Source organism: Myotis lucifugus, unplaced genomic scaffold (assembly GCF_000147115.1).
Source record: "Myotis lucifugus unplaced genomic scaffold, Myoluc2.0 scaffold_0, whole genome shotgun sequence".
NCBI lineage: Eukaryota > Metazoa > Chordata > Mammalia > Chiroptera > Vespertilionidae > Myotis > Myotis lucifugus.
In genome coordinates, this window is record NW_005871048.1 from 36,941,574 (window position 1) to 36,955,820 (window position 14,247).

General features: G+C 37.5%; 1 protein-coding gene across 6 annotated transcripts in view; it reads left to right on the forward strand.

Moving 5' to 3' along the window:
- AP3B1 (adaptor related protein complex 3 beta 1 subunit) overlaps nucleotides 1-14,247 on the forward strand; it is a 193,205-nt gene that overhangs the window by 74,444 nt on the left and 104,514 nt on the right. For all 6 annotated transcript variants that reach the window (XM_006081292.3, XM_023750477.1, XM_023750479.1 and 3 more), the window contains 2 exons: nucleotides 3,143-3,252; nucleotides 12,433-12,609. In XM_006081292.3, the coding sequence (XP_006081354.1) occupies nucleotides 3,143-3,252; nucleotides 12,433-12,609 (287 nt within the window). The remainder of the gene's footprint in view (nucleotides 1-3,142; nucleotides 3,253-12,432; nucleotides 12,610-14,247) is intronic.

Below are 14,247 nucleotides of genomic sequence, written 5' to 3' on the forward strand. Positions count from 1 at the left end.
TTTTAAAAAAAAAAAAAAAAAGGACCTAGGACTTTCCTAAGGTTTGAATTGGTAATGTTAACTTGAAATAAAATTAACCCAATCTCTTCTGTGCTTCAGATTTCCTCATTTTGTAAAATGAGGATAATAGATGACTGTACTAATCCTGAGGACATTTATACTGAGTGAAATAAGCCAGTCACAGAAACACAAACCCAAATGATTTCACTTGTATGGAGTATTAAAATAGTCAAATTCATAAAATCAAAGAGTGCAAAAGTTAGTTGCCAGTGGCTGGGGAAAAAGGAAATGGGGAGTTAATGTTCAGTCAGCATAAAGTTTCAGTTAAACTAGATGAATAAACTTTGGAGATCTCCTGTACAACATTGTATCTCTAGTCAACATTGATGTATTGTATATTTTAAATTTTGCTAAGAGGGTAGATCTCATGTTAAGTGTTATCCCATATAATAAAAGCCCAGTGACCAAAACAGTGGAACGACCAGAACGACTAGAGACCAGAACACCACAGCCCCTCGCCCTGGCTGGCCCTGCCCCCCAGGGAGTGGTTAGGGGCGATCAGGCAGGCAGGCAGAGTTGGTTAGGGGCAATCAGGCAGGCAGGCGAGTAGTTAGGGGCGATCAGGCAGGCAGGTGAGCAGTTATGAGTCAGTGGTCCTGGATTGCGAGAGGGATGTCCGACTGCTGATTTAGGCCTGATCTGGGTTTCCTGTGGGATCGGGCCTAAACCAGCAGTCGGATATCCCCCAAAAGGTCTCGGATTGTGAGAGGGTGCAGGCCGGGCTGAGGGACTCCCCCGTTTATGAATTTCGTGCACCAGGCCTCTAGTTACTATAATAATATGAAAAAATTTTGAAACAGTAGGCTGTACTTCTTAGAATGAGGACCATTAAGTTCTGTAGAGGACAAGAGGGAAGCTAAGAAAGGTCAAGAACATAGTATTATTTTGTGCTTCTGGTTGAGTACCACCACAGTATTGATGTCTTTGAAATCCAGGAGGTAGCATAAAGGAAAAGTAGGGTGGAATTAAATGGAGGGAATGAGAAGGCATCTGGGTAAGAAGAATAATGCACCACCGTACCCCAAGATGTTCAGATCTTAATGCCCAGAACCTATGAATATATTACCTTACATGGCAAAAAGGACTTTGCTGATTCTTACCAAGGGGAGATTATTCAAGTGGACCCAGTGTAATCCAAAGGGCCTTTCTAAGGGAAAGAGGGAGGCCAAGAAAGTCAGATGTCAGAAACAGAGGATGGAGTGATGGCACTACTGGAAGGGGGACTTGGAATGCCAACAACCTCTAGAAGTTGGAAAAGGCAACAGATTTTCCCATGGAACTTAATCCTGTCAATACCTTGATTTTAGCCCATAAAACTCATGTTAACTTCTGGCTCCAGAATTGTAAGGTTATAATAAACTAGAGGCCTGATGCACGAAATTCGTGCAAGAGTAGGCCTTGCTTTCCCCAGCTGCCAGCACCGGCTTCCCTCTGGCACCTGGGACCCAGGCTTCCCTCCAACTGCTGGCAGGCACCCGGGACCTGGGCTTCCTCGCAGTCCTGGCTTTGTCCAGAATGTCGTCCGGAAGGACGTATGGAAGGATGTCCAGTCTAAGTAGCATATTACGCTTTTATTATTATAGATGTGTGTTGTTTTAAGCCACTAAGTTTCTGGTAATCTGTAGCAACAACAATGGGGAACTAATACAGCACCAAAGAATAAATAATATCGAGTATATACTTCAACTATAGCCAATCCTGCCTCTGCATGAGGATAATTACAATTATACATTTTTTTCTTATTTGGGCTAACTTTACAATAATATATTTTAAAATTAAAAATTTTTATACTAAGGAATCTTTAAAGTCACACTTAGATCATATTTTACTTTGTGTAGTAATTACTTACATAACCATGTAATGTTTTCTACTAGAGTGTAAGTTTGATGAGGGCCGGGTCTCATTCACTCAACCATAAAAAAGAATGAAATCTTACCATTTAAGACAACATGGCTGGATTTAGAGCAGGGGTGGGGACCCTTTTTCTGCCAAGGGCCATTTGGATATTTATAACATCATTCACCAGCCATACAAAATTATCAACTTAAAAAATAGCCTATATTTGGTAAAGCTTTTTTTTTTTTTTTTTTAATATATTTTATTGATTTTTTACAGAGAGGAAGGGAGAGAGATAGAGAGCTAGAAACATCGATGAGAGAGAAACATCGATCAGCTGCCTCCTGCACATCTCCTACTGGGGATGTGCCCGCAACCCAGGTACATGCCCTTGACCGGAATCGAACCCGGGACCTTTCAGTCCGCAGGCCGAAGCTCTATCCACCGAGCCAAACCGGTTTCGGCTTTGGTAAAGCTTTTAATTAACTCACCCCTAATGCCTTGGTAGAGCCAGACCAAATGATTTTGTGGGCCTTATACGGCCCGTGGACTGGACATTCTCCACCCCTAATCTGGAGGATATTATGCCAAGTGAAATAAGTCAGACAGAGAAAGACAAATATCATATGATTTCACTTACATGTGAAATCTTACACACACACACACACACACACCCCAAAATAAATGAACAAATAAAACAAAAACAAAGTCATAGCTACAAAGGGTCACCAGATGGGAAGGGGATTGGAGGAAGGGATTAAAATATACAAATTGGAGTTATAAAAATAGTCACAGGGATATCAAGTACAACACAGGGAATATTGTAATAACTATGTCTGATGTCAGATAGGTACTAGACTTACCAGGGTGATCACTTTGTAAGGTATGTAAATGCCTACTCACTATGTTGTACACCTGAAACAAATATAATATTGTATGTCAACTATAATTGCAAAATAAAATGATACTAAGATACCTACCATATGTTAATTGTGAGAAGAAAAAGAAATATTTTGTTTACAATTTAAAGAAGCAGAGATTAGAAAGGGATATCATGAACCAGGAGACAATAACTTGTTAGAAATTAAAGTATAATCTTCTATTTAAGATGGATACTTACCCCCAAAATTTCAAAGTACATTCATGGTTGTAGTTTTCACCTAGTCATTTAAGACATGTAGAATATTTTGCTAATTTGAATTTGAATTGAATAATACATGTTTAATATGAATAATCTCTTTTTCAGAAATAGTTGTTGCTGAAAGTGTGGTTGTTATTAAGAAATTACTGCAAATGCAACCTGCACAACATGGTGAAATTATTAAACATATGGCCAAACTCTTGGACAGTATCACTGTGAGTACCAATTTTTGCTGGATAAACTGAATTTTACTCAGTATATTATAGTTTCGTTAAAATAAATGGGGATTTTCTTTTGCTATAAAGGATTGTATAGGGACAATTGGCAAAATCTCAATCAAATCTGTAGATTAGATAATAGTACTGGTTCACTGTTTAATTTCCTGATTTTTAAATAATTTTACTGCGGTTATGCAAGAACATTTATTAGGAAGCTCACACTGAAGTATTTTGAGATTAAAGGGCATGTCTACAATTTTTATCTATCCAGAAACCAAAATGTATTTGTATATGTAGAGAGAAAGCTAGAACAAATATAGTAAAATGTTAACATTTGGGGAATCTGGGTAAAGGGTATTCAGAAGTTCTTTTTACTCTTCTTACCAATTTTTTATAAATCTGAAACTATGTTTGAAAATTAAATTAAAAAATATCAATCTTGGTTCTATCACTCACCAGCTCCATGTCCTGACATTAAAGTCTCTGTGCTTCACTGTTCCCATCTGCACAATAGTGATGGTAGAAGAACCTATATTGTTGTATTTCATTACTTAATACTGGGGGCCTGATGCATGAAATTCGTGTAAGGGGCTTGGCCCTCACAGCCCTGGCTTCGTCCAGAAGGTCTTTCGGCTGTTCGTTCTAATTAGCATATTACGCTTTTATTATTATAGATATGTAAAGCTCTTAATAATAGGAGTACTGCATGTTAGCTGTTATTATCTGTGTCTCATTTCATTCTCTTCCCTTTAAAACTAAAGTTTTGGAAAAAATTATCTGAAAATAATTTTATTTCCTCACCTCAACTCTTCAACACATCACAGTCTGATTTTGATTCCTACTTTTTCCAAGGTCCCTGTCTCCCTCTTATTAAATCCTGGAGATAATTTGCTTGCCATATCTTTCTTGATCTTTTGTTCACATTTGATTTCACTGACCACTTCTTCCCTTTTAAAACATACGCTCTCTGTGGCTTTTACCTGATTTTTTTTTTCAAATTCTTCTCCATTGTGTTTTACTCTGCCTGTTCCTTGAATATTATAGTTTGACAACTAATGTTCTATAACTGAAAGGGTTGTGTTTTGGGAAGGGAGTATATAATTTCCTTCTTTAAAGATTGGGTAATCTATACTGTTAGCCTATTCAGAGGGATTATATTTGTGTAGTGAAAGGTAATGGATGGCAAGGTTTGGAGCCTACCAATTTTTAATGTCTGATGGCAAAATTTCCCTTCCCTCAGGGTGTTAGTAAAGCTTTTAGGGCAATTACACATTTATCTTGAAGCTGAGAATCAGACTCAACAGGAGTCACTTACCATTTGAGTTTCTACCACATCTCTCACCAGAGAGTTCCTTTGTCCTTATATCCACTCTTATTGTTGATTAATGATCAAAGTCAAGACTTCTCATAAAGATTGTATATGTGAGGTATAGGGCTTAAGAGAGTGGATTGGAAAACTGGATGGCTTGGGATCAAATTTAGTCTCTACCTTTTACTAACTTTGTGAATTTAAGCAAGTTATTTGACTTCTGTGCTCCAGTTCAGACCTATTATGAAGAATATGAGTCAATGTATGTGAAACATTTAGTGTGTAGTGTAAGCTGTTATTATGATCATGAGTATATTAATGTCTTTAAAGAAGACACACTTACTGAAGTTTAAATTTAGTAAGTGATTTCGTGGCCCCTTTTATATTTTACTTATATATTTAACAGAACTCTTATAATGCTGTTCATATGCCAGGTACTATTCTAAGCATGTTAAAAATAAAAATTATTAATTTTAATAACAATTATGTAAGGTGGATTCTATTAGAATTCCCATTTTACATGAGAGAAAACTGAGACACACGTAGGTTGAGCAACTTGCCTAAGGTCACATAGCTAGTAGGTCTGCTTTTATAACTAATACATTATGCTGTTTCTCTTCCATTTCTAGTGTGTGTGTGTCTCTCTCTCTCTCTCTCTCTCTCTCTCTCTCTCTCTCTCTCTTTTGTATTCAATTCACTCTCCTACTCACTGACCTGGCCAGAATTTTATTGTTGTTGCCCCAAATCATTGACAAATTGGACATTAGATGGACATGGTCCATGTTTGCCCAAATATGAAGCAGATGTTTTACATTATTTGTCAGTGATCTATTGATGGGAGTTGAGAGGGTACACCTTTTCCCTCAAGTCCACTGAGATGGACATCCAGCAGCCATGCATACCATGCATCAAATTACAGTAGCATTTTTAGTCATTGTAACAACCACAAATACTCCTACATATATTTAGATACCTTCTAGGGATGTGGTATATCCTTCAGTAAGAATCACTTTTCTAACCAATAACTAGATAGGGGAATACTGGATAGGGAAAGACAAAGAATAGAGATACATACATGAGGCCATTTTATTCAACTTTCTCTACAATAGTTGTTGGAATATTACCCTATTAAACATTTTCTTAAGGATCTAATATAGCAAAGTCTGTTTTTGTTTTTATTTTTTTTGTCAGAAGATAATTATTAGTAGAATATAAAAATATGGTGGAGATACCAAATTCATAAAGGGAAAAAAGGAAACAAAATTGTAAAATAAATGATAAATTTTAAAAAGTTATAATGTAAAATAAATATTTTAAAGTAATAAATTTTTTAAAAGTAAAAGTCAAATATATTCTACCCTAACTATAAATGGAGTGAATTCTCTCATTAAAAAACAGACTTTCAAATTGGAGTGAAAAACAAAAGCTAGCTACAGTCCATTTATAATTAAATAATATAATCGAAGTGATAAGAGTTGAAAATGAGATAGGGAAAGAGATATTTAAATGAACACGAATGAGGAAGTGAGATTTAAAATTAAAAGCATTTAACAACATAAAAAGGAACATCATAAAATGAAAAATAGGTCAATTTACAAAGAAACGAAGAAGCACAAACCTATCTGCACACAAAAAAATATGGCAACTACATAAATATATAAAGGAAAAGTCTATAGGAAATATAAGGACAAATATTTACAGTTTTGGTGGGTGACTTTAATATAGTTCTCTCATATAAGATATACCTAGGAGATTTTAAGGAAGATGTAGACTTAAGGACATAGGGAAATTAAATAATAGACTAAATGCTTGATTAGTAAGTCTAGCTAAAACCTTACATCTCTTGAACAGATAATACCCACTTTTATAGGTATATCCATAGAAAATTTAAGAGTGTAGTTGGACATAAGAAATCTTAAAAGATTTAAGTTTTAGTTAGAATTAAATCATTTAAAAGCATACCGGACCAGATATGAAGTAAGAAAATACACTTTTAGAACAAAGGAAAAGTTAAGAGAATAAATACAAGCTCTCCATGAAACACAGAAAAAGAACATACTACAAAATGTGTGGGATGTGGCTAACTGCTACCATTTTTTAAAATAAAGAGGTTAAAAATAAAAGAATTTGTATTTGTCCAAACAAATTTGAAAAAAACACACCCATGAAACAAAGCATAAAACTTAAGCAAGATCAAAGTTGATTTTGTAAAATAGAATATAAAAGAAGTTGAAATTGATAAATATATGTTAAATTTGGTCCTTTGGAAAGATAATAGTAAACCCTTCCTGAGTCTGAAAAGGTAAAGAGAGAAAGCAAAAATAGACAAATTAGGAATGTGATATAGGAGAGATTAAAATAATTACAAAGAAAACTATATGCAATTCTGTAGTAAAAACTTTTGGAAATGAAAAGATGATGATGTTTGTTACTTAACATTATCTGAGGAATCTGAAGTTCTTGAAGTGAGACAAGGCAAGACAGTTTGTGATGCAGACCCTAAAACAATTGGAGGCACAGGTCACTCCAGAAGGAGGTGCTGAGGGATTAGCAGACAGCAGCTTTAAGGTCAGGAAAGAGGGGTGATTGAAATTCCACAATCTCTGATCAGTCAAGAGTTATTCACATAAAGACAATAGCCACATGGAAAGGAAAGCAGGGTTTTATTAATCTCATCAAATACTGGATAACTCTTAAATATGGGCAAGTGATTTTAAAATGAGCGGCATAGTTTCGGAGCTTTAAATGAGAGCTCTTTCTTCTGATTCTCTACCTATTTCACCCTAAATCTAAGAATAGTATCTTAAACCACTGTGGTTTTACAGTCAAACTGACCAGAGTCAGAGGACAGTATTGAGCTTGTTTTTAGTGACTCTTGGCTCATCTCCCCTCTGGGAGGAGGGGAACAGAATTGGAGGAGAAGACAGACCTCTTTCCACCCTGGCCACCTTACTAATTCATAAAACAAGAGTTGAACAGTAGTGGGAAAAGCCCCCAACATGTTGGGCACAGGAGTAGGCTAGAGATTGACCTAGACCCTCCTTGGCTATAGGGAAGCTGCAGAAGGTCATAAGAGAGCCATTGCACAGAGTGGTGGAAGAGCAGGAGTGAGCCTTGGTTTGATTAATGAGTAACTAGACCCACTGAAGTGAAATTTTCATATATAAAGAGCCAGGGGCCATCGCAACCAACGAACAGGCTGAGTGGGGCGACAAGGCTGGCGGGGGGTTAGTGAGGGACGACCAAACGACTGAGCAGCAGGCTCTGTGGGGCAACCAGGCTGGCAGGGGGGGGCAGTGAGGGGCGACCAAACAACCAACCAGCAGGCTTCGTGGGGCAACCAGGCCGGCAGGGGGGTGGGGGGGCAGTGAGGGGTGACCAGGTCGACAGAGAGTGGCAGTGAGGAGCAACTAGGCCAGCAGGAGGGGCAGTTGGGGGCAACCAGGCCAGCAGGGGTGGGCAGTTGGGGGTGTCCAGGCCAGCAGAGGGGGTAGTTGGGGGCGACCAGGCTGGCAGGGGTGGCAGTAAGGGGCAACCATGCTGGCAGGGGGGGCAGTTCGGGGCGACCAGGCCGGCGTGGGAGGGCAGTTGGGGGCAACCAGGCCAGCAGGCAGAGGTGGTTAGGGGTGATCAGGCTGGCACGGGGGCCAGTAGGGGTGATCAGGCAAGCAGGCAGGTGAGCAGTTAGGAGCCAGCGGTCTCGGATTGTGAGAGAGATGTCCGACTGCCAGTTTAGGCCCGATCCTCAGGATTGGAGAGGGTGCAGGCTGGGCTGAGGGGACCCCCACTCATGCACGAATTTTGTGCACCAGGCCTCTAGTAATACACATAATCAGTCTGGGAGCAGGAACCGGTCGTCTTGCCTTGCTGGCTCGTATTTTTCCTGTGTAGCACACTCTTTTTTGTCTGCCCAGTTACCTTGGTGAACTCTGGATTCAGACTTGGAATTTCAGTCTGAGTTCTATCACTCACAAGCTATGAGATGTTGGGCAAGTTCTTAACCCCTTTGTGCCCGGTTTCCTCATATATCAAGTAGGGATTATGGTAGAGCTTACTTCCTAGAGTTTTTGTAATAACTGATTGAGAAAAATGGGTGACGTACTTAAAAACAGTGCCAGGTACATGGTAAGAGGTCAATAGATATTAGCTGTGTAATTTTTTTTTTAAAGGGAACACAGATTTTACTGTATTCAAAACTTTTCATTCCATTTGTTATCTAGTAAGTAACATAGCTGAAAATGTAAACACTAAAATTTAAATTAATTCTACTTTTAAATTTTATTTTAACTGAGTAGATGTATGTTGATAGTGCAGTCAGCTTATGTGTTCTTATTGTGAATATTTTATCCTTTGGAGTATCTTTCACTTGTAGTAAATACTGCTTTGGGAGCAAAGTTCTTCCAGAATAAAATGCATACTACCAGAGGATTGTTCTAACAGGACTTCACATAATGTTTAATGGGACAGACAAGGATTTCATGTCATAAAAGAACAGTTGAAAGACATTTTTTGTACTTTCTGTACTTCTTGTCCAGGTGCCTCCCTGAATGCCTGCCATTTTGCAAGTTAACCCCAGCTTAATTTAGACTTAAATTTTAATACATACTGAGTCCAGATATAGAATTTTGGATCTGATTTGCTGTTTGTATGCAGTTTATTTAGATATCTACTGATTTTGCCTTAGACAAATTTAAATAAATAAAGTTGATGTTTTTGCAGGATTTATTTTAAACTGTTGCACTGTGCAGTGGGCTGGTGTGGAAACACAATAGCTTTTAAATTGAACTGCTCACAGAGTGATCTGTAAAATCTTTCTAGACGTCTTTCTTAACTGCTGTGGTGAGCTAGGAATCATTATTTGCTTTCCAGCCAAGTTAATGGGTTAAAATGGCAGTAGAAACTGCCTTCTGGTAGAAGGTTTAAAAAGTGCACTTAACCACATGCTTAAGGCATTTAGAATAAAGAATCAGGCAAAGTCATTTACAATCTGGTTTGTCCTTGAAAATATTGAAAAGCAGAGGTTCCTAATGAAAGTATTATATCATCTACATACACGTGTGCTATTAGTTTGGTTTTAATTCAGTGTTTCTATATATTCTGTAGTTGAAAAGATCACGGCGAACAAAAAGTGGTTAATTTTCTTACTTGCTCTTTTGTCACTTGCTTCAAATCTTTGAATATAGTGGCCATGGAGTCATAGTATCAGTGTCAGTGGTATACAAGTGAGAGTACTATACTTAATTGGGAGAGAAAGAGGGCTGAAATCTGAAAATCTTAGGATTCTGATTCCTTCCACATGCACAGAAACATTGGGTTTGCCAATTTCCTAAGCTTTTTAACAAAATGCCATCACTGAAAGTTTGGCATATTGATATTGATATTATTTCTTATCATGGAGAAGTTTTCTAAGTTATCAAAGTGTTTACTTTTATTACCTCTGAATATTATTCTGCACCCACCCTCCCCCAAACCACAACCACTACCTTCAGATTTTCATTGTGAGCATGAGAATTTATTGATTTTTAATGTTTTCAACAAGTTGTGTTTTAAATGTATGTATTATAAGGGTATCTTTTTATTGATTTTAGAGAGAGAGGAAGGGAGAGGTAGAGAGAGACATTGATGAGAGAGAAATCAATCACCTGCCTCCTGCACATATTGTTATTTTAATCTTAGCATATTAATGAATAGGAATAGATGCACTGGCTGGTGGCTCAGTTGTTTGGAGCATCATCCTGTACAACAAAAAGCTGCGGGTTTGATTCCCGGTCAAACCTAGGTTGCAGGTTCAATCTCCGGTTGGGGCACATACGGGAGGCAACCGATAGATGTTTCTCTCTCGTGTCAGTGTTTCCCTCTCTCGCTCTCTTTTCCTTTCTCTCTCAAAAAAATCAATAAAAACACATCCTCAGGTGAGGATTTAAAATAACAATAATAATCTTAATTTATTAATGAATAGGAATAGAAACAATTTCTTAAAACTTTTTGGGACTGCCTTTTTAATTGCAGAAAAGAATTATAAGTGTGTTACCAGAAGAAAATTACTTAAAGTGGGGTAATAGATTGTTATATGTCATAAAATTCTTTTACACTAGCAATATGTAATAAAATATTTAAGAAAAACAAACCTAGCATAACTGAAATCTGAAGTTGCCCATATATTCTTATTTAGAGGTACTTTTCACTATGGCAGGCAACCTGAATTGCTTCATACCAGAAAGTTCAATGTACCACTCAATTATATTATTCTGTAGCCCAATTTAAAATAATAGATTGGGAGTAAGGTCGTAATGCAGTGTAACCTTTGGAACAGGAGAAATAACCCCTTTCTTTCTAGAAATTAGTATACACACAGTAAAGATATCAGTTTTATCATACTGCATAAATGGATTTACAATAGCATTTAATATTGTATTTATTACTTATACTTAATACTTACACTTAATTGCATAAGTATGCTGATTTCTTGCTTACTAAACTTATTCTAATATTAATTTTAAGATGATGCTGTTATACTATTTGAAAATACATATTTTTATTTTAAAGCCTTTTTGATTTCCTCATTCTCATTCTGGTGAAAGACCAACTTAGGGGTATTTAATAATTTTATGTTATTTCATAAAATGGGTGTTTTGAAATAATTCGAGATGGTGGATATTGTTATAAAATTTTAGCTGGGCAAAGGTCCTTATTCTCACTTTCTTCTTTAACAGTTATATGTGCAGTTGTGAAACTGTAATGAAAATAGTAGGGCTTTATTTGAGGAATTGGAAAAGGACTTCTTATAAAGCATGTTATCTATTATTGTGATGCTATCTCTTAATGATAGTTATTGGCTTTTTCATTTCTTATAAAAAGCAAATTTTCCATACTAGGTGAAAATGTTCACAGAAACTAATTTACACACCTGTTCAAATTCCTTTTGGAATAGGGGATAATGCAAGTAAACAGATAGAAATAAAACTAATGTACATACTCTGAAATGATGGTCTTAATGGTGTTGATGGAAGGTTTCCAATTTGTAACAAAGCAGTAATTTTTAAGAAACAAATTATGTACATTATTTTAAAAATTTTCATTATTAAAAATATTTAATGCCAAAATGCATTATTGGACAAATTTATGTTAGCCCTATTTATTTTGTTGGTGACCAAATAATAGACCAGGATTAATGATTTTGTAAGCCAAATCTTGATGATCTTATGAGTTTTATATATTCCCAGTGCTGTAGATAGAGGACATAACAGTTGGAATCAATCCTGTAGTGGATCTACTCTTTTTTCTATATTATCCATGACTCTCAAAACATGGTTTGCAGACAGACCACCCGTCTCAGGAATCATCCGTGATGCTTCATAAAAATGTGAATTCCCGAGCCCCACCACAGAACTATCTTGGAGCGATACCAGAGCCCTGCAGTTTTAGTAGGAACCCTAGATGATTTTTATAGGCATTAAGGTTTGTAAATCAGTGCCCTAGAGCAGAGGTCCGCAACTTTTTCTGTAAACTGCTATTCTTATGGACTTTGTTGAATAAATCAGCAATAATAATACATAAACAAATGGGCATGGCCAGCCAGATTCAGCCCAAGAATTCACAGATCTCTGATAGAATCAAGATTGTAGACCAATGATTTTTCCTCTATGAATCGTTTCTAAAACATTATCTCGAAATCAGTTTTGTGATTTTCTGTGTGTTTATTTTTTGGTAACTAAAGAAAATCCATAAATATAAGAGCACTTCCTGGATATACTTTAAATGAATTGATAGATGTAACACCTAGGTAATATTTAAAGACTTTTCTATGTTAATATTAAGGAGAGCATGGTTATCTTATTTGTAACCATATTGTCTACTTCTAACATTAGGTCCCTGTGGCTAGAGCAAGTATTCTTTGGCTAATTGGAGAAAACTGTGAGCGAGTTCCTATAATTGCCCCTGATGTTTTAAGGAAGATGGCTAAAAGCTTCACAAATGAAGATGATCTTGTAAAACTGCAGATTTTAAATTTGGGAGCAAAATTGTATTTAACCAACTCCAAACAGGTAAGAGGCTAATCTTTACTTCTACCTACTTTCTTCTTGACTCTGATGAAGCAGCTAAAGTCTGTTCATACATTAGTCTATCTAACAATTACTAGGTGCCTGTTTCTTTAAGGTTCTTCAATAGATGGTACTTGTGCAAGGAGATGATATTCTAGTCTAGTAGGGGAGAAAAACATAAAAAAATGAAATAGTATTTGGTAAGTGCTATAATAGAAGTACTGAGATACAGTGGAACTGCAGAGGAGAAAGTTATTGAAAGTCTGCAGTAGGAGGAAAGAGGTCAGAGAAAGTTTCATAAAGGATAAGACTCCTGACTATGGACTTCTAAGGAGTGGTTTCCTGTACAGAAGAAGGAGAGAGGAGAGCAGCGGGTCAGAGTCATGAAACAGCTTGGTGCTTTCAGCATACTTAAAGTGGTCTGGAGAGCTAGGCCAGGCCAGGACTTGGAGTGGCAAATACTGTGGACCTTGTCCTACAGGTACAGGGGAAACCAGTAAATATTTTAATTAATTAATTAATTTATATTATTTTTTTAATCCTCACCAGACGATATTTTTTCCATTGATTGTTAGAGAGAGTGGAAGAGACAGGGAAAGACAGAGAGAAATATCCATGTGAAAGAAACACCTCAATAGGTTGCCTCTTGCATGTCTGTGTCTGTCATTCTCTCCTGCCTCTCCATCAGTGTTCATCTTTCTCTCTTTTTGTATTTGCTGTGTGTCTCTCAATTGTCTCCCTCTCTTTCTGCCTTCTCTGCCTACCCATACTCACTCTCTAGTAACCTGATGTTGGCCATTCAGAATTTTCAGGTTGACTCCTCAAATTTATCCCCACTTGTGATATGACTTTTGTTACTGTTGCTTTTGCTGATTGGTGTACAAGATTTGTGACCAAATAATTACAGATATTCTGAGTATATTTCCATGATTTAGATTTTATCTTTACATTTAAGTCAATCTTTGAAATGAATCAGTTAATAATTTCCAAATGTCATATAGATTTCTTTGTGCACTGAGTTACTTTTCAAAAACAATAAAAGAAAGGAAATCTATGTTTACTGTTGAGTTTCTTATATATTGGTAAGTAAAAGGAATCACCGCTTACTTACCAATCTATAGATATATAAAAAGAGGAAATATGCAAATTAGGCCAGGACACCATAACGGGTCACAACCAGACAGGAGGAGGTTGTGTGCGCAGGTGAGGCCTGGAGCGGAGATGGAGACAGAGACAGGGCCGGCAAGCCGCCGTGCCTTGGCTTGGGCTGGCCCCCTGGAGCCGGAGCGGACATGGACAGGGACAAGGGGGCTGGCCCGTAGCCTCTGCAGCTGAGCGCAGGCCCAGAGAGGACACGGCGGGCCCGCCTCCCGTGGAAGCAGCGTGGCTCCCTCCCACCTCGTGCGGAAGCGGCACGGCTCCCTCCCGGCTCCTTCGGAAGTCGCACGGCTCCGTGGAAGCAGCATGGCTCCCAACGGGGTGCTGTGGTTCCCGCCGGCTCCCACAGAAGGGGTGGGTGGCCTACTGCACGCGATATCGTGCGATGGGCTACTAGTATAAAGTAAAAACATTGTTTTAATCTTATACTCCTTGTGTTCACTAAAATCATACAATATTGGGAAAGTTAGTATAATACCTAGA